At 46.5% G+C, this 20,070-nt stretch overlaps 1 protein-coding gene across 9 annotated transcripts in view; it reads right to left on the bottom strand.

The window, feature by feature from the left end:
* The window catches only part of Nrf1 (nuclear respiratory factor 1), a 116,791-nt gene that overhangs the window by 13,061 nt on the left and 83,660 nt on the right, over positions 1–20,070 (bottom strand). For all 9 annotated transcript variants that reach the window (XM_052722282.1, XM_052722284.1, XM_052722275.1 and 6 more), the window contains one exon: positions 13,613–13,737. In XM_052722282.1, the coding sequence (XP_052578242.1) occupies positions 13,613–13,737 (125 nt within the window). The remainder of the gene's footprint in view (positions 1–13,612; positions 13,738–20,070) is intronic.

The following is a 20,070-nucleotide window of genomic DNA, read 5'->3' as shown; positions in this document are numbered from 1 at the left end:
AGCACTTCCTTTTTTCTGACTGATGTATGTGTTGTAGTGACCTCTTTGAAATGCTCCAGCGATGTCTTTAGGAGTGAAATTCCACATCAATGTCTAGCGCAGCAGCTCCCCTACTTTGACATCTAAAGATTTCTTCTTCTTCACTGGGAGAACTGGCGCCATCTTGAAGTCCATGTATTCACGAAGACTAATAAACTTCATCTTGACCAACAGTCATTTTCTCTCTTATCTGAACTGTACTTGTATAGCCAACTTGTCCCCGAAGACAAGTCTTTATAAAAAGAACACCAGCCAATCAACAAAGAGCAACACCACCAAAGATCGCGATTATCGGCAGTTCCTAAAGCTATCAGAGGACTGGGTGACGGAGGCTATACTGAAGGGAATAAGGCCATCCGGAAGAAGCAGAACCTGCGAAGGCCGTGCTGCCGCTACCACACCTCAGCTGCTTCCTTCTCCCACCTGTAGCCTTCTTGCCAGGATCCACCTATAACCTTCATAGTCTGCCATAAAAGGGCCTGACAAGAACACAGAATGGTTACAAGGCATTGGGCACGATGGGCCACCAGAACCTGCCACAGCCCTGCAGCTTCCCCTACACCCCAGTGCACGGTGTTGTGTGCAGCAGCTAACAAACCCAGCTCATCTGAACACACCAGTCACTGACTTGGAATGGAGTATGTGTTTACAAAAACGTATCTCCCAGCCAGCTCTTAGTTGAGCCAAAGGGAGAGTCGTTTACTCCCGTTCACCTCCTTCCTAAAGTAGCATTTATGAGGTGGTTTTCTTGTAGCAGATCTACCTTCCTAATTATGTCTTCCTTAAGCTAATGTGGAAACTAATTTGTATCTCCTAAGCACACAGCAGCTGGCAGAGAGTGGTGGGGATGGTCAGGCTTACACTGGGCTGCTTAGCTCAAAACTGCCCAAGGATTTAAGATGTGTCACTAGTAATCTACATGAGACATAATCTGTATGTGACAACAAAGAGTTGATTACGGTTATAAAATCCACAGGCTACTTCTAACTATAGGGCTGATTTGTGCTTAAGTAACATTACATTTATTAGAGTTATGTTTTAAAAAAAAAAGAATCTGTCTAAGTTTGAGGTAACGGTGTTTATTTCACATGAACTTTCTCCTAGGAGTCAGAGCAACCATGTAGTGGCTGCTGGAGCAGAGCGAAGGAGGAGGAAATGATTAAAAGCCACTTCCACCCTGGTCTTACGGGTCCTGGGAAGGGAAGGGAAGGTGCCGAGAACCTACCTTTTGACTTTTTTTGCTGTCTATACAATGAACAAGCCACACACATTTTTGGCCCCTGAGTTTCACATGGCCTCTTGTTAGAGGCTACTTACTGAGAAAAGAGCTCTCTAGTCCTCATAGCTGGGCTATGAAAGCTGAGGAGAAAGAGAAGGCCAGGGAGAGGATGAGCTGAAAACAGACATCCATCCCTGCTGGGTGTGGTGACATACACCTTGAGTCTCAGTGCTGGGAGGCAGAGGCAGATGGATCTCTGTGAGTTCCAGGCAGCCTGGTCTACAGAGTGAGTTCCAAACCAGCCAGTGAGACCCTGTCTCAAACAACAGAAGGCAGGTCTTCCTAAAATCAAATCCCTTCCTCACTTAATGTAATTCAGTATTGCTTCCCCCTTCCTTGTGTGAGGGTAGTGGTGAGATTCTTGGAGACCCAATTTTTTTTACAACTTGAGAATACAGTCTAGGCAGCATGGCTAGAGGGAGGTATGCTAGATGTTCAGTCAGTCCTTCTCTTCTATCGTGAAGACTACCCTAGATACTCCAAGGAGTCCTAAAGCAGCCAAAACAGTTCAAGTTCAGACTAACGTCTCAGAGACTTCCCCAGGACAGGCCACCTTCAGTCTGTGTGCAGGCTAACACAGTGGCTATGAATGGTGACTAAGGAACTACATTTTAAATTTTATTTCATTTTAGTTAACTGAGATAGCTGCAATGTTAAAAACCTTTCTAGAGTTTCTAGTATGCTAATTCTACACCATAGATGTATATCAGTCACACAGACACACACACACTCTTGTTTGTTTAGACGGAAACTCAATCTGAAAACGGATGCTTTGTATTAGCCAGAAATAATTTCCTGGACATTTCCTTGCTTTATATCACAATTCTTTCTTCCCTCTTCTTCCCTATCTTACAATTTACATGAACACTCTCTAGCCTCTTAGGCCTCTCCAGGAGAAACTACACCGTCATTACGAGCAGCACAGTGTAAGGGAACCTAGTTAGGACTGAGCACCACGGAGACGATCGGGCGGCAGAGTCAGAAGAGCGCCCGGCCGGCTGGCTCTCTGCTGAGCCGATCTGAGAGCACTGCCTTTGCTGCCTTGCTCAGGACCAATGTCTCAGTTCCCATGCTTAGACCCCTTCAGTGATGCCCAGAGCCAATTGCTGGCTTTACAACAGCAAAGATTAAAAAAAAAAAAAAATCAATTTCACTTTGAAAACCCTACTTAGGCTCGGGAAATCCCTCTGATAATGAAGATTCGGTGTAATTACAATGTCACAGGCAGTTGTGCTGACAAAGCAGACCAGCATGTCTCCTTGCCGGGCCTCTGCCCTCAGTCTGACCAACAGGAGGAGAAAAGGGGCTTTGTCAGGAGCAGCTGTGCAGTGGGAGGCCCAGGAAAGCAGACCTACTGAATGAAGCAGGTGCCACTCAGACATTCACAGGACCGACCGACCGACCGACTCCAAGCACAACCTCCTCTTCATTTGACAGCCTCCTCCTGGCAGGAGATGGAGAGAGAGAGCATCCCACAAAAAGGAGGCATGCTTATCCAGTTCAGATTACTTCTCCTGCCAGGCTGCTGCCGCCACTGTTGGGCTCTGCACACTTGCTCTTTATGAACAAATGGCATGCTGGATGCAGGGACGAGAATCCTGTCTTTATACAGGTAACCTGAGAGTCAGAAGGCCCCAGAGCATCCAGGCTGTAATGTGCAAGTTATTAGAGTCAAAAACAGCGTGCTGACATTCCTTCAAAGTCCTCACAGAGGCATCAACTAGAAGAGGAAGGTCTTTTACTCAAGACCTTTGAAAACTTTATTCTCCAAAAGCTTGTCCTATAATGGGGGTCCCTGTATGTAGCTAATGCCCCTTGAACATACCTTACTAAACCTGCAAGAATGTGGAGAAAAATCAAATAACTACTTTCTAATCATGAATTGAACAGAAACGACTCAGGTTAAATTTGTTCAATTATGTATCTTGCTTTGGTATTAAAAAAGAAAAAAAAAAGTCTTCTTGTAGAGTGTTGACTTTGATGAAAGGCACCAAGACTTGAGCATGTCAAGTTGGCTTGCTGGTATGTGCTCATTCCTTTTGTGGTGCCGAGGAACCAAATGGAAGGCATCTAGCTTTGAACCCAGATAACAGCTAAGCACTACATTTGAAGGCCACAGGACAGATCAGATGAACACTTAAGAGACGAAGGCATAAAGGTCTAACGTTTCACCGTGAAGGCCCTCAACACACACTTGTAGTCCACCATCTTTAAGACCAAGATGAGAGTCAGTTTCTTGTTTTTTCCCTCTCTCCCTCTGTCCTTCCTCCAGTGCCCTATTCCCTAACTCTCTCGAGCAGGGTCTTGATGTGCATCCCAGGCAGGTCAGAACTTAGTATATGAGCCCCCTGCCTCAGTCTCCCCAGTGCTGGAACTACAGGTAGGGTAACATGCCCTGCTAAAAGATGTGCTAACCCACAGGGAGGGGCGGACACCTTGCAAAAGGCACTGCTACTTCTTCTGAAGGGGTCCACAGCACACCACCTTTGCCGGGGCTAGACTCCAGTGCCAGGAAGGCCCAGTGCCCCTGAAGACACAAACTCAGCATGCTGGAGGGGCACACTACAGATCCATCAGAGGCTTCCTGAAGTCGACTCTTGCCTCCCTTCTTCCCCTTCCAAGTGTTTCTTCTAATGATAATGGTAGTTACTGTTCACAGTGGTGACTGTGGACAGCTGTTATGTGCATGGGATGAGGACGGTCCAGGCACTAAAAAAAGAGTGACAAAAACATTTCTGCTGCCCCTTGATTAGTACCACTATCACACCTCCCTGGATGGGAGAAAGCGGGGAGTTAGGAACACCACCTTCAATCGAGAGCTATTCTGGAAGGTACTTTGGACTTCAGAGTAATTCAGAAGAGAGGAAGGAGCGGCTTCTGGAGTGAAGACTCACTACCACCCAGCCCCTTTCTTCTCCGTGTTTTAGGTGCAATCTGGAATTGGATCCCGTAGCAATGCTACTTTCAGACTCAGGACCCCCCTGGCTTCCCACGTTTGTTTTTGGGTACCACTACAAATTCCTGAGGGCTCCAAGGACCTATAACTATGAGGAAGAACTCGACTACTGTGGACTCTAAGCAGAAGTATGCAAGTGGCTGTGCCATGAAAACAGACTGGGAAGTGGGACCAGGTGTCCCCACCGCCTCCTGACTCAGGCTTCCTACTCAGGACTCTGCTGCTAACAGTCTGTGGATTTCTGAAGTCACATGAGTGCCTTTTTCCCTTAAACAAACAAACAAACAGCAAAGCCATAATGTCGAGGAGCTGGGAAGGTCACCAGGAAACAAAGCTCACGAGGTTTGTATGGTCCTCCCCTGTGTGGAAGGGACAAAACCTACTAGGAGATCATGGTATTTTTGCCATGGCTGGCAACACGTTATCCAAGAGAAAGCTTGCTGTGGGATGGTCTGTATGTCAAGTGTGTTGCTGATTGGTCAATAAACAAATCACTGATTGGCCAGTGTCCAGGCAGGAAGTATAGGCGGGACAAGGAGGAGAATAAAGCTGGGAAGTGGAAGGCTGAGTCAGAGACACTGCCAGCCGCCACGATGACAAACAGCATGTGAAGATGCCGATAAGCCACGAGCCACATGGCAAGGTACAGACTTGTAGAAATGGATTAATTTAAGCTGTAAGAACAGTTAGCAAGAAGCCTGCCACAGCCATACAGTTTGCAAGCAATATAAGTCTCTGTGTTTACTTGGTTGGGTCTGAGCGGCTGTGGAACTGGTGGATGATAGAGATTTGTCCTGACTGTGGGCCAGGCAGGAAAACTCTAGCTACAAAAGCTTCTCCAGTGATGGTCATTTATAACAGAGGTACAGTCTACTCTAGTGGCCACCAGGTACATGTTCTTATTGAGTTTAATTATGAATAAATTATGATAAAAATTCAGTATCTCAGGCCACAAGTGACTGTTTACCACTTCAAATATGATCATTACTGTAACTGAGTAAATGTCTTAATTTTTAGTTATCATTTACTTTGACGTAAATGGCCACACATAAAAATTGCAACCACATTGGATAGCATAGTTTTCACTCCCCCCCACCCCAAGACAAGGTTTCGCCAGGCAGTGGTGGTGCACGCCTTTAATCCCAGCACTTGGGAAGCAGAGGCGGATCTCTGTGAGTTCGAGGCCAGCCTGGTCTCCACAGTGAGTTCCAGGAAAGGCGCAAAGCTACACATCACCTGGCAAGTAACTTTAAAAACTGTGCTATCACCGAGGGGTGGTGGCGCATTCCTTTAATCCCAGCATTCAGGAGGCAGAGTCAGCAGATCTCTGTGAGTTTGAGGCCAGCCTGGTCTACAGAGTGAGTTCCAGGACAGCCAGGGCTACACAGAGAAACCCTGTCTCAAAAAAATCAGAACAGACACTTGCTATGCTGCTCAAGCTGGCCCCAAATTCCTGGGCTCATGTGGCCCTCCCCTCCGACTCCGCAGTAGCTGGGACTGCAGGCACACGCTGCTGCTCCTGACTGGGTCGGAGCAGTTTTAGGTGTCGGTTCATTCTCCTAGCATGTACTTGTCTGCCTCTGCTAAGGTCTACTGGACTCTTACTTCTAAGACTGGGTTCCTGACAATGGCAGTTTAATAGGAGGCGGCACGAAGACCACGATCTCATTCATTTCCTATCTTCCTTATTTCCCAGGCTCGGGAGGGTGCCAAGAGGAAGAGAAGGGGTTAAGGCACACTAGGCAGTGGAAAGACAGGCTGGAGTTCTGTCTCCACTTAGCAGCTCCTGACCACAGCAAATCTGAGATTTGGCCGCCTCTGCACAGGACTGGTGAGCATGCCCCAGCCCCTTGCTAGCGACAGTAGTACTTGGTCACCTGCAAGAAGACCACAGTGGTGGCAGGAACAGTGAGAAAAGAAACATGAAGCTTCTAAACAGTTATGTTCAGTGCTTGGCGGCAGCCAAAGATCAAGTGGAACACAGTGGTTCCGTCCACAGTGTGAGGCCTGCCAGCACGCCTCCTCCTCATCTCACAGAAGAGTTAGCTGACTCAAAGTGGGGAAACCTGTGTGTCAGGAAAGCTGCTTTCCTGGCAGGCTGTGGAGGACACAGTGGCATCACTGTGCCCTGCTGCTGCACCACATGACTGGGTTCCCAGAGCAGCAGCTAGCTGAGGGCTCATCCTCAGGTCTGTTCAGGTCTGCTCTTTATGAGAGTGCTTCTCTCTCATAACGAGATCTCTGTCATATGTGTGGGTGGCCTGGATTCCACAGTGGAAGTGGCTGCATTAGGAATCAATCTACACCGGCTTTTTCTTGCAGAACAGAACAGGCAGTGTCTCCGCTTGGTCTGACTGACCATCCATCCTAACCCTTCATTTTTTTCTAGACACCACAAAGAGTCAGTGGAGAAGAGGCCATTTACCTTCTAGAAGCCCACAGTAACTACAGTGGGGGCCTCGAAGGGATGGCTGTAGCTTGCAAATACTAGGACCTAAAACACACGCAAGAAATAGTTGCCCAGGGACTGCTTCAAGCCCTGGTGGCGTTGCGTTTGTCATGTTTGGCTAAGGTACAAAGGGTATCGTATAAAATATAATTACATTTTTTCTTTGAGATAGGGTCTCTCTGTTCAGTCCTAACTGTCTTGGAATTTGTTATGTTGGGATTAAAGATTAAAGGTGTGTGCCACCGTGTCAGGCTAAACTGAATTTTTTATTAATGCCAGAGGACAACTTAGGGTGCCCACTATTTCTTCCACGGGGTCAGGGGATGGGACTCAGGTCACCAGGACGGCACAGGAAGTGCTTTTGCTCCCTCAGTCATCTCGCCAGCCCCAAATGTATTCCATTGAAATTTCTTTATTAACTCTCAACACCAAGTCAAAACGTAGTTAGTGCCCAGGGACAGCATATCAGCAACCTCCTGACACACAGTGCCCGACGCGTTTCCTAACACACACTTCCATCGCCGCTGGCTTTTGTGAGCATGTCACCACAGTAATGGGCAGCCCAGGAGGCAGAATGAGAGTTTTATGGTTTATCAGAATAAGGACTTGTGTTTTATTTCTTCAAGAGCTAGAGAACCAGGACATGGTAATAATAGTGGAGGATGGTGATAGTGACCAAAAAAAAGAAAAATCACCCTTCACGAAGGATGGTGACATCAATGCAGTCACTGAGGTCTGCAGAGGGGCAGTGCCGCTTGAGGAGGGCAAAGCGTATCCTAATTGTTGTAAACTCTGTACTGGAGAATAGCAGCCTTACTACAACAGTAACAGAACCCAAAGTAATGGCCCCTTGCCTTGTATTGTACTGCCCTCCATCAAGGACACAGAGAGGACTGAGCATCTCCAGCTGTCTTAAAGATGGAAAGGCATGACCTACACTAACGAGTACTGTGAACTCTGTACAGCTTGACCTACTATGTAAGACGTGGAGATACCGTCCCACTTACAATGTATTATGTACCCTGCACTATGCTAAGCCCTAAATGGGCGTCGTTGGTTCAGTGTTGACCGACATATGAACGAAGACCAACCATTATCTCAACTGTGCAGCCACGGCTTAGGGAGGTTAAGCTGTGGCCTCCCATCATCTTAGTGATGCAGTGTCTGCACTTAGCTCACAGGTCCATCCACCACCCTGGAGCACACCAGATACTCCCAGTTAAACAAGCCTCGTTACCACTCCTCCCACTCACTGAGGAACCACAGCTTGGCACAAGCAAAGCATATGCTCTACTGCCGAACTGTATTCCTAGCGGCCCCTGCCCCCCACTACCACCTTCTGTAGCAGAGGTTCTTAATTTCAATCTGTGTGTGCATGTACCTAAGAGAAAGAGATCTAATTACCATCTGATTAGAGCTATGGATCCCAGAAAGAAACAGTTTTCAGACCTCACATCAAAGGTGCGCTAATGTTCTTATAATACACACCAAGGAGGTTTTTTTTTTGGTTTTTCGAGACAGGGTTTCTCTGTGTAGCTTTGCGCCTTTTCCTGGAACTCACTTGGTAGCCCAGGCTGGCCTCGAACTCACAGAGATCCGCCTGGCTCTGCCTCCCGAGTGCTGGGATTAAAGGCGTGCGCCACCACCGCCCGGCTACACCAAGGAGGTTTTAACAGGAAGTTAAGACATGCACTCGCTCCTTTGCCTTCAGTTGGACTCACCTGCCTACAGGCAGGCCGTAGAGCCTTCTTGTATCACTTGAATTGGAATGCACTTTCCATTTTCTCCTGTGAGGATGTCACCCCAGAGTCCTGCTCCTTTCTCAGAACCTCATGCTTGTTAAGAAAAAATGACCAGTTTTTCTTTCCTCTCCTTCCCTTTCAGTCCTGTACACGTCAAGCAATCTCTACCACTGAACCCATATTCTCAAGCCCTAAAGATCAAACCTTAGAGAGGCATTTTAATACAGTTGAGATCAAGCTAAAGTGGGGATTTTAGAAGTAAGGAGGACACAGGGCATGGTGGTACATGCCTTAATCTCTGTGAGTTTGAGGCCAGCCTGGTCTACATAGTGAGTTCCAGGACATCCAGGGCTCTGTAGAGAGACCCTACCTTAAAACAAAACAAACAAGAGTAAAGAGGTCGGTGAAAACCAAGAATGAGAAAATGCGAGGCCGTGCTAAGTGAGGAGGAGACAGCAGGATGGGCAGCAAACGGACACAGGTTTGTAGTACAGCAGGACTGTGGAAGAGCCTTCAGGGAGAGCTGACGGCCGGAGTCGCTGCCAGGGCCAGCTATGGAACGCAGGCTCTTGGGTCAAAGGTGAGCAAGGGCAGCTGCCTTCTGTACATGAACTGTCAAGGCCTTGCCAAAGGCTGGCAGCCTTGATGTTTCAACAGTCCTCCAGCCCATTTCCCCCCCTCAGGGCATGAGGGAGGACTGAGACCCCAGGTCTGAGCCAGGACAACACAGGGAGTGATGATGCAAAGAGGTCTGCAGGGATCAAGCAGAGATAAAGACGAATTTCTCTAGGTGAACTTCAAAGCTAACGTGAAGCTTACTCTCTAGAATTCTGACAACATACGTACGCACACATATGACAGAGAACGTTATTAGGACACAGACAAAACACCCACACGTTTAAAGGACATGAAACATACAAAGGCACCAGTGTAGATAAAACATGTAGGGCTTTACTTGTGCCTGTAATCCCAGCAGTTCAGGTGATGATGTGAGAGAACCACCTCTGAGTCTGAGACCAGCCTGGACTACATAATGAGCCCATCTCAAATACAAAAATCATGAAAAAGGCAACATCTATTACTAATAGAAAAAAGCTATTTAAATAAGACAAAACTCATTACCTGTCCTAAAGTAGGGAAAAACTACCCCAGGGTGGGAGAATAAGCAAGCATGGGTGATGTGACAACAACTAACTAACTAGCTAGCTAGCTGACTAGCTGAGTAGCTGACTAGCTAACTAACTAACTAACTAACTAACTAACTAACGGTGTGTAGAATTTTGTAAAAAGATAAACTACTGTTTTATTGTAAAAAAGACTATTAATAAGCTAAATTATCAATAATAGGAGGCTCACTAATTATGGACACTATGATGAAATATTATCAAGCATAATAAAGTGACCTTCTGAAAGATGATTTAATGACATGAAAATGGTTAAGATACTTTAAAATGAGTTACAAAATAATACTGACAATACAATCCTATTTAGCTTGAAAACATTTTTTTTGAGAAACAGAAAGAAAAGGCCAGATTTAAAAAACAAACTTCAAACATCAACATTCTATTGGGTGGAATTATCAATAATTTTATAATCAAGGCAAAACCAAAAATACCAAAACACTCCCCAAAACAAACAAACAAACCAAACCAAAGGACACAACAAACTCCATCTTCGCCCTTTCTTTTTCCTTCTGCATCACTAGGAAGAGTGAGGTCAGCTAATTTAGAAAACGTTGAGACGTTCATCAGCTCTAGGAAGAAGCAAGGGTACCTAGCAACTCCAGTCATCTCTTTTGCTTGGCCTCATCTTGTTTTTAGGAAGGAAAGATAGCCATATGAATCTGTGGTAATATTTCTGACATAAAAGCAGGGGTTGCTGAGGTGGCTAGGAGCCAACAGCATTCTTCCCTTATTTCTGCTGTAGAATAGGAAGGAGGAGGAAAGGTCTATAAACACCTCCCGCCCAGGAGTGCCTGGGTCCGCTGGTCCTGGAGGCCATGAGTCCTGGGAGCACAGGGGATCCGGGGCCTAGCAGAGAAGAGGGTGGAGAGTGAAGGGAAATGAACAGGCTAATACGCATAGCCTCTTAGAACATAACAGAATCAACCAACGCTAGGGCTCCAACTTCCTGTCATGTTGGAATGGAGTTGATGCCCAAAAAAAAAGGATATGGCTGCAGGGTATATGGGTACAGAGTGCATTTATCAGGTCTGTCTTGATGACCCAGAACTTTATCTCTGCTGTGCATAGGTCATGATCTTCAACCCGGTCTTAGAGGACACCAGTATATATCCTCAGTACTTTAAACTACCACCTAGTGGTTACTTTACTCCATCAAATTCTGTGGCCATCACCCTCCATTCCTGCTAGTTCTGCCCCACAAACTGCTCTTCAGGCTTTATGCCATATCCAAATAGCTCTAAGAAGAACCAGCTTTTATTTGGATTGTTCTTTAGACTTTTCTGGAGTCTGTGATGTCCTCCCCAAGTAGTGTCCGTTTTCAAGTCAGTTCTACTCTTACAAGCAGGACTTTATTCTGCCATCATTAACCTTCCTGATAATAATAAACTCTTCCTGATTTAAAAAAGACATCTTGTTGGCTTACTGGCAGATGCTTTCAGTTTAACAATACACAAGTGACAAGGACCACAAGGACACACTCAGAAAGAATGCAGACAGCCCTTGCTGGTCTGGCCAGCTACCATTAGCTAGATAAGGGGACACCCAATTCTAATCCAGAGTAAACCGTATAGCACTCTAGGTGAAAGTGAACACAGAGGAAATGTCAGAACAATCTGGATCATCTCCCATATTATAATATTCGTTGTTTGGATTCCCAAGAGCAGAGAAAAATGCTTTTGCCTGAAATCACTGAGACGAGTACAAGGCACTGGTCTAGTTGACAAAGAGAGCCTACAGTGAGAAAGTGACAAGTCCCGAGTCAGAAGTCCCGAGGTTGGCAAGCACAGCCCTCTTGGGAGACTAAAAGCTTTCTTACTTATTCATTCATTCATTCATTCATTCATTTATTTATTTACTTACTTATTTATTTAAGCTGATTTTTGAGACAGGATTTCTCTGTGTAGCCCTGGCTGTCCTCAAACTCACAGAGATCTGCCTACTTCTGCCTCCCAAGTGCTGGGATTAAAGGTGTGTGCCACCACTGCCCAGCCATTTTTTTTTTTTTAATTTTTAAAACTTTATTTTTGAGACTGTTCTTACCATATTGCCCAGAATGGTCTCTAACTCATGGGAACAAGTGACCCTCCATTCTCAGACTTCTGAGAAGTAGGACTACAGGTATGTGTCACTGTGCGTAGCTCTTAGGGTGTAGACCACAAATGTTCTCTTCTCAAGAGTACAGCAACAACATACCAACTACTAGAAAAGAGGTAACTTCCAGCACCGGGTAGTAGAGAACGTGATTCAATGTATCATATGGCCCATCCAGTGTATTTGGCTGGATACCCAGAGCATGCTTAGACTTCTTTATAAGTCTGTCCTGAAAGGAGAGGTGGGAGGAGCTGGGACCCCAAAGCAGTCAGCTCTCTCCCAGACACATCAAGTCTATTAGAATGGGGAACAAGATCTCCTCTGAGACCCACACTGAAGTAAGCACTTCAGCAGCCTCACCGAGTGACAGCTCTTGTACTTCAGGACAATGCTGTGTGGCTAGATAGCCTACTCTCCCCTCTGAGCAGATGAGGACTCACGTGAGGAAGAGAAGGTCAACAAACAAGCAGGGTCCTAGCCACAAAGGGAGCTTTCCCTTAATCTCCCCGCCCCACATGATCCACTGCGTCCTGAATACACAGGTGTGAGATGTCCTTTGTCCTGCCAATCTGGCTAAAACCAACCCACCTCCATTCAGGTTAGTGGAAGGAGGCCCCCAGCCTCAGAGAAAACAGCCTGGGGCTGCAGCAGTATGCCATTTGGGAAAATGACTCTCAGGAGTGCTACCAGCTCTGTACTTCCTACACTCCTCTCCCCCAGGAGAACAGAATGCCCTCTCAAAGGAGGACTGTCTTCCCCAGACTTCCCCCACCAGCAGGGTATCATGGGCTGACCATGAAAACAAACAAACAGTGCCAGAACCCCGCCCCCCCCTCCTGAGACAGAGTCTCACTCCTTAGCTCTGGCTGTCCTCGAACTCACAAGAGATCTGCTCGCCTCTGCCTCCCCAGTGCTGGGATTAAAGGAGAGTGCCACTATGCCCAGCTGAAATTTCTCTTCCAGGCATTTGATGCCACTAAGGAACTTTCTGCCTAAATAAAAAGGTGTTATCTACCTAGAAGTTCTTGCCAGGACTTTTAAATGACAATTTCTCCATACCATAGATACTGATTTGTCCTGCTTAATTAAAGAAACAATCACACACAGTCTCACAGATAAGGCTGGTCCTCCTCTTTGACTCAGACTTCTGAGGCACTTCCCTGGGGAGCCCAGGTCTTGGCCACTGACTCCCAGAGCTTGCTGAAGTAGATCCAAGAGCTGTGCTAGAGCTGTAAGTTTTTGCCACCATTATTCTGTGAACCTTATCCCTTTTGTTTATTCGGGATAGTCACCAATATACAGGAGGTCAAAGAGCTGGGGAAGAAGGGCTGGGTGGTGGCATGTTACTGACTAAATCCAGATGTCCTTGGTAAGGCCACATACATAACAAGAAGCAGGACCCACAGGACCAACCAGAAAAGTGCCTTCATCACAGCCTGCTGTATAACCTGGGACAGATGACATGGTGGTGCCTTTCCGGATGGAGTCAGCGCACTCAGCCCCCCCCCCCCCCCCCAATGCTAGCCCCTGCTGCAGTAAAGATCAAAGATCTACCCTACCCGGCAGGACAGTAAAGAAAGGAAACACCCCACAGCAATTCTAAAGTCTGTCTCAGCAAGTCTCATTTAGCAAAACAGCTAATTTTTTAAAAACTAGTCCAATTAGGTAGCCATTATAGAGGCATTTTCCTTAAGGATCCTATTAATGAGAGGAATCAGAGGCCCCTAGATTTTCCTAGGCATCAATTGCCAACCTATCAAGAAAAACTCAAACCAAGCTCAGCCTCTTCCTAAAGGGTTTGTTGCCAGCTGTATCAGGAAGGTTTAAGTGGAAACAGGGAATAAACGCAATAAAATATTCATGCTCTCTTACCATTAGCATCTTGGACTCCAGTAAGTGCTCCGACGGCTGCTGCGGTTTCCCCAGACAGGACGATCTGTCCCCCGCCTTGTAAGGTGGCTTCAGCCAGCGTGGCGACAGCATGGGCGGCAGCTTCACTGTGGGTACAGGGACAGGACAGGGGGATATGCAAGATGAGTGAAGGCACACCACTACCCTTCCCAGGCTCCCTGGGCTCTCCGCATGCTAGACACCAGGGCTGAATGGGTAAGAGCCAAGAGTACTGTTCAGTGACAGATTTCTAAAGCTACTGTGAAATTCTCTTTAATATGAGGACAGAGGCGGTCATTGTCAGTCTTCCCTGATGGATACCAACCAAGAGCCTGCAGACCAAAGTGGAAGCTCCCGTCCAGTCATACAAAACCATTTGGGTTGTCAGTCAAAGGGCTGCTTTTTCTCTTGATGGAAACGTAAGACAGACCATCAGAAACTGTCCTTTTAAGCCAAAGATGGATGATAGATAATCTGAGGAGTCAGCAACCTGGACTTGCTATCTGATCAATATTAAATAATAACAACATAGTTTATATGCACACTTTTCAAACACAAAGCAATGGCTGATTACTACCTTGAAAAATTCAGTTCTCCCTTGTGCTTCACTTACATGCAGACAGCACTAAAAATGGAGTCTTAGTATTTAAAATCATCACCAAAAGACCAAAGTTCCTGCCTCTTTTTTTTTTTTTTTTTTTTTTTTTTTCCCGAGACAGGGTTTCTCTGTGTAGCTTTGCGCCTTTCCTGGAACTCGCTTTGGAGACCAGGCTGGCCTCGAACTCACAGAGATCCGCCTGGCTCTGCCTCCCGAGTGCTGGGATTAAAGGCGTGCGCCACCACCGCCCGGCGAAGTTCCTGCCTCTTAAGTCAAGGAAATCATAAACTCCCTTGCCTACAAAGCCAACACTGCATAGAGCAGAGACATCGGATTAAAGGGAGCACATGGTTATAGCCGTTTGGATCCCATTCTTTCCCCCCTTATTTTCAGTGATTTTAAAAACAAAATAGCTCACAGAAATTTCAGAATCCCTTCTGTAAAGATGGAGATTATCAGCTGACAATTTGGGGTCCCTGAGGGAGTTATCAAAATTGAGCACTCGGGGTCTGAGTGGGTAACGAAGTTTGCTGTGTTAAGCGCAAGGACCTGCATTGGAACCCACCACCCACATGAAAATGCTGGCATGGCTGTGTGTCCTGTAACCCAGTCAGTTGAGGCAGACAGCAGGATCAATGGGGCTTGCTGGCTGCCAGCTTAGCACCAAATTCAGTGACAGACCCTCCCTGTCTCAGAGTGATAGAGCAGGACATCCAACACTCTCCTCTAGCCTCTACGTGCACACAGGTGCAAGTAACTGCAGCCCCAGAGAGACGTGTACGTACACCACACACACACTAAATTTTAAATACGTGGGCACTGGCCAGCAAGATGGTGCAATAGGCAAAAGCATTTGTCCCCCAAGTTTGACCCCAGAACCCAATGGTGAAAGCAGAGAACCAACTCCGACAAACTGGTCTCTGATCTCCGTGTGTGTACTGTGGTACATGCAAATGTACATATACAGATGCAATAAATAAAATGCCCGAGCGAGCACACAGAAGAGAAGGTAGTGCCATTTAGCTTAGCAGAGGTGGGCAAAGGCCTGGTTCCATCTTTAAAGAAGCTAATAGATGCAGTTCTGCTCTGATGCTGCAGGCTTTGCACCATTTAAAAGCAGTTTTCTTGCAATCCCAGGCTCCAGTGGGGACTGCCGAGGGAGTAGGACTGGCTGGTGTAGACACGTCACCGGAGAGGGCAAAGCAATGCACACCCCATTAAATACCGTTTTTATCTAAGAAGCTCAACAGGGACGGCGATGGGTACAGTAGCTGCCTAGGGAAGAAAGACAGACCCAACAGACAGAACAGTCTTATTCAACAGAAGAGTCTCCCCTCTGGACTAATCGGCCTTACTTTTAAGGTGTTTTTATTTTTTTCCTGATATAAAATACATATGGGAACCTTGCAAAATCTAAACTCTCAGAAATACCATCTAACACACATTAAATAAATAAGCAAAATCATACTGAAGTTTTGTTGTTTTGGTAGAGCTGGAGACCAAAGCCGAGGCACACTAGGCCACGCCTCAGAAGGGATGGCTGCAGCAGGTGCCATTTAGAAGAGGAGAAAACAGGTTTATTCTTGAGAACAAAGGAGATCCTTCACTAAAGTCTGAGTTTTATATAGAAAAATTACAACTTCACAGATAGAATAAAAGGCCTGTATAACACAGACACTGGTGGAAACATTACATCCAGACAGCTGTAAGTAGAACCTGCCTTTAATCTCATCGTTTGGGAGGCTGAGGCAGGGGGAATGCCACAAGTTCAAAGCTAGCCAGCGCTATCTTGCAAGATCTTGTCCTGGGGTAGTTGGAGTAAGGGAAGTCATACCTGGGGCCTATAATCCCAGTTATTCAGTAGGCTGACCAGGAATACCCAAACTGTAGACTACAGAGTCAGTTCAAGGCCAGCCCTGGCATCTTTGTGACACCTCATCACAAAATTAAAACTTAAAAAAAGTACTGAGGAGATATGTATGTGCCCAGCAAGTAAGTGTGAGGTCACAGGTTCAATTCTCAATATTGAAGGGAAATCATTAACTTAGGAACTGGAGGGAGGGCTCAGTAGTTGAGAGCCCTGGCTGTTCTAGTGGGGGGCTCAGGTTTGATTCCCAGCACCCATGTGGTAGCTCATAACTACCTGTAATTCCAGTTCCGGGGGATCTGAAACTCTCTTCTGACTTCTAATGGGACCAGCATGCCTGTGGCATACATACACACATGCAGGCAAAATACTTATACACACAAAATAAATCTTAATTTTTTTTAATTGCTTAAATGTATACAGGGATTAAGCTACCACTTTGTAAATTTTACTCAAAATTCATTTTCAAACCAGAACTACAAAAGAATGGTTCCCATCAGTGTGTGTGTGTTGCCAGAGGTCCACCTTGTTTTTTGAGGCAGGGTCTCTCAGTGGCATGGAGTTCACCCATAAGGTTAGGTTGGCTGGCCAGCAAGGCCTCATACTCTGTGGCTGGGGTATGGGGATCAAACTCAGGTCTGTGCCCCCCGCCAACAACAAAAAATATCTTACTAACTAAGCTATCTCCAAGACCCCACCCCATCACCACCACCACCCCCATACACAGGGTTTCTCTGTGTAGCTTTGGAGCCTGCCCTGGAACTTGTTCCGTAAATCAGGCAGGCCTCGAACTCATGGAGATCCTCCTGCCTCTGCCTCCCGAGTGCTGGGATTAAAGGCGTGCGCCACCACTGCCTGGCCTCCAACCTTTTATTTGTACATATCCAATTTTAATTACAGGAAAGAGCATAGTCCTTACCTACTGTAGGTAAGGACATTCTGATTTACATTATCCATCCCATCTTATTAGACTAATGTCAATCTAAATACTAACGCAACATTATATTTTAAAGACGTCTCTAATATTTTCAGCTTGAAGAAGAGTATAAGAATGTACTGAAACATCATGCTACTCCCTAAATAAGTATATTTGTGTATTAGTTAAAAATAAAAGAGTGAACCTTATTTCAAAATATGGTTTACTTTTCCCCCTTCCTTCCACCTGTCCCTTGTTTCCTCTGTGTTTGCTGCTGTTTGTCTGAGTTGGGCTTTGCTAAGGAGCCTTGGCGGCTGACCTGGAACTTCTAGCCCATCTCCTGCTTCTGCCGGAGCCGGAGTGCTGGCGTCAGGACATGCGCGTATTAAAAAATACCATGCTATCTTACTTCTTTTTAAAGCAGTCTCCACAGTTAAAGAAGGGCCCATTCTAAGTTCCCTGAAAAGAAGTGACACAAGCTCCAGTCTCCTCACCATGCCGGGTGGAGGCACCGTGCTTAGCAGACACAAATCCCATCCTGACAACACAGGCCGAGGCCGAGGCAGGCTCTTCCTAAGGTGAGTACAGGCCCCGTCCACAACCCCACCACACAGCTCTATGCAGTGCTGAACGGTGGACTTGAGCAGTCTCTTTGCAGGGCAGTCCGCTTAGAGGGACCGTGAGGACAGCAGCGCTAAGCTAGTGAAGAGAAGCAGCAGCCATCCATCATCAGGAATGATGGCATCACTTCCCTTCCCTGCTGCTTGTCTAGGTTGGAAAGTGAGTTTTTATTTGTTTGGTGTGTGTGTGTGTGTGTGTGTGTGTGTGTGTGTGTGTGTGTGTGAGAGAGAGAGAGAGAGAGAGAGAGAGAGAGAGAGATGCTCTGTTCTTTATTTGTTCACCATGATTCCCTTCCCAGCTCCTTCCTAAAAGTGTTGGTTTATTCTTTATTTGAAATTTATTCTTTATTTGAATACTGGTAACTTTCCCAGTCCTTTGGGTTGTTATGGAGCTAGGGTGGGCTAAGGCTGTGTAGCCCTGGTCCTGTTCTGACTTGCTGTAAAAATTCTTTTAACAGCATAGTTGAAAAACAGGTCTGTCCTGCAGCTGTCCTGACCCCTTCCCGTCTAGTGGATGAAGGAACCTCCTGCCTTCTTAGGCCCCTATCTGCCTTTCCCCACAGCTGCTTCTCCTTCCTCACCCTGCACTCACATCTGCTGTTTACAGCGCAGCAGAGGTGCGGGTGGTTATTAGAGAACCATGCTTGTTCCATCTGCACCTGAAACAGAGGCTGGCCACAGATTATGAAATCACTTTGTTGCCATAGGAACGAAGACCAGCGTTCTCGGTGTATTTTTCAGCAGGAGGACTTCCAACAATGAATTTTGTGGGGATAAAGGACTCCATTGCGCCTCGTGCAGAGACTCACTCAGTAAGGGGTGTCTTAGACCCAGCCCTCCTGACAGAGCCGTTAACCGTGCGGTACAGCTTGCTTTGCTACCAGGCTTGGCTTCTGCCAGAAGCTGCAACACATCACCCCCAGGACTCACTGAGCACTGGACTACCTGATTGCAAACAGATTTCAGCATCTCTTTGCTCCTCCTTCAAGCCCCAGTGAAGCACACTCTCCTTTCTGGAGTAAACATTGTAGCTACCTCAGCTGCACCCCAGTTGTGTTAACAAGCCCTCAGGGGATACCATTATGTTCACTGCTTCAGAAATAAGCTGATCCTCACAGCAAAGGAGCCAGAATGTGCCTCAGATTTTCCACTATGTGCAGGTTCCCAGGACACCACATGTCACTGGAAGTCAAGGTGCTGACTAGAATGCTCTGGTTTGCTGGTCTTGCCTGGTTAGACCCAAAGTAACAGTAAGGGACACCCCACTGAAGGTGGGAGGCTCTCCCTCCGATGAAGCCCTTCAGGAAATTTATCTGAGTATCTGAAAGGAAGGAGTGGAAGAGGGCCAAGATGTACAGAACAGTTACGACTTCCATGATTCTGAACAGTACACAGATCACCGGGCTGGGAAGTGTCAGCTCCAGGTCATACAGAAATAAATTTATTTGGTAAGTGTGAGAGGCCAAGGGTGAGCACATGCCTGTGTCTCAGTCTTAGGAGTCTGACCAAGCACATCTTCGCCATGGCTTCCTTCAAATGACTGGTTTCTAAGCCTTTAACAAAGCACACCTGGATTCTGGGTTGCCTCATCCTGACTGCTTTTATAGTCATGCTTCACTATCATATTCTGATTAGTCAGTCTTGAACCCAGGGCCTCACCCATGCCGGACTCTCCGTGGAGCTAAGCCCCCTAGCCCCTTGAAGTATAATTTCAATAAGAGGAGCACGGTGGCTCACACCTATAACCTCAGTACTCAGGAGGCTAAGGCAGGAGGACACCATGTGATCAAGGCCAGCCTGGGCTACAGAGTAAGACTCTCTGGAAGAAAGAAAGAGGGGAGAGGGAGGTGAACAGAGGGAGAGAGGGAGGAGGGATGGGGAGGGATAAACGGAGAGGAGGCAGGAAAAAGGAAGGGAAAGAAAGAAGAAAGGAAGACAGATGGAACTCCGTAAGTGTTAACATGAACTGGATGCCTCTAAGAGCTTTATATATATGGTCTCACTGGTCTTTAGTCAGTTGGTGAATATTATCTTACAATAACAAAGACTAGGGGCTAAGGTTCTTAGGGGCAAATGACTAACAAATGGTTTAGCTGGGATTCAAACCAGAAATCTATGTGACTTTGGAATCCTCTTCTCAAACAACACACTGCTTCATACAGCACACAAATGCATCAATGTTCTCCAGCCATCTAGACCTACCCTTCAAAAAGCAGTTTATTTAACAACAAAAACAGCCCTCCAATCTACAGTTCTGCTGATTTTTGTATTCCAGGGAAGGTAGTTCCTCTCTCTAGACTTCTACAATGTTCAGTCAGAGCTCCACAATTTAATAGCAAAGAACATTCTAGTATCACCTGTTAGGTGGTTAGCAAGACTTCTTTGAGAGCTAGACTGTGTGCTGCCACACTCCTCTCTACTCACAGCCTCACCTGTAAG

Source organism: Peromyscus californicus, unplaced genomic scaffold (genome assembly GCF_007827085.1).
Source record: "Peromyscus californicus insignis strain IS unplaced genomic scaffold, ASM782708v3 Scaffold_6__1_contigs__length_162567912, whole genome shotgun sequence".
NCBI classification, from domain to species: domain Eukaryota; kingdom Metazoa; phylum Chordata; class Mammalia; order Rodentia; family Cricetidae; genus Peromyscus; species Peromyscus californicus.
This window is presented reverse-complemented; position numbering and strand designations above follow the sequence as displayed.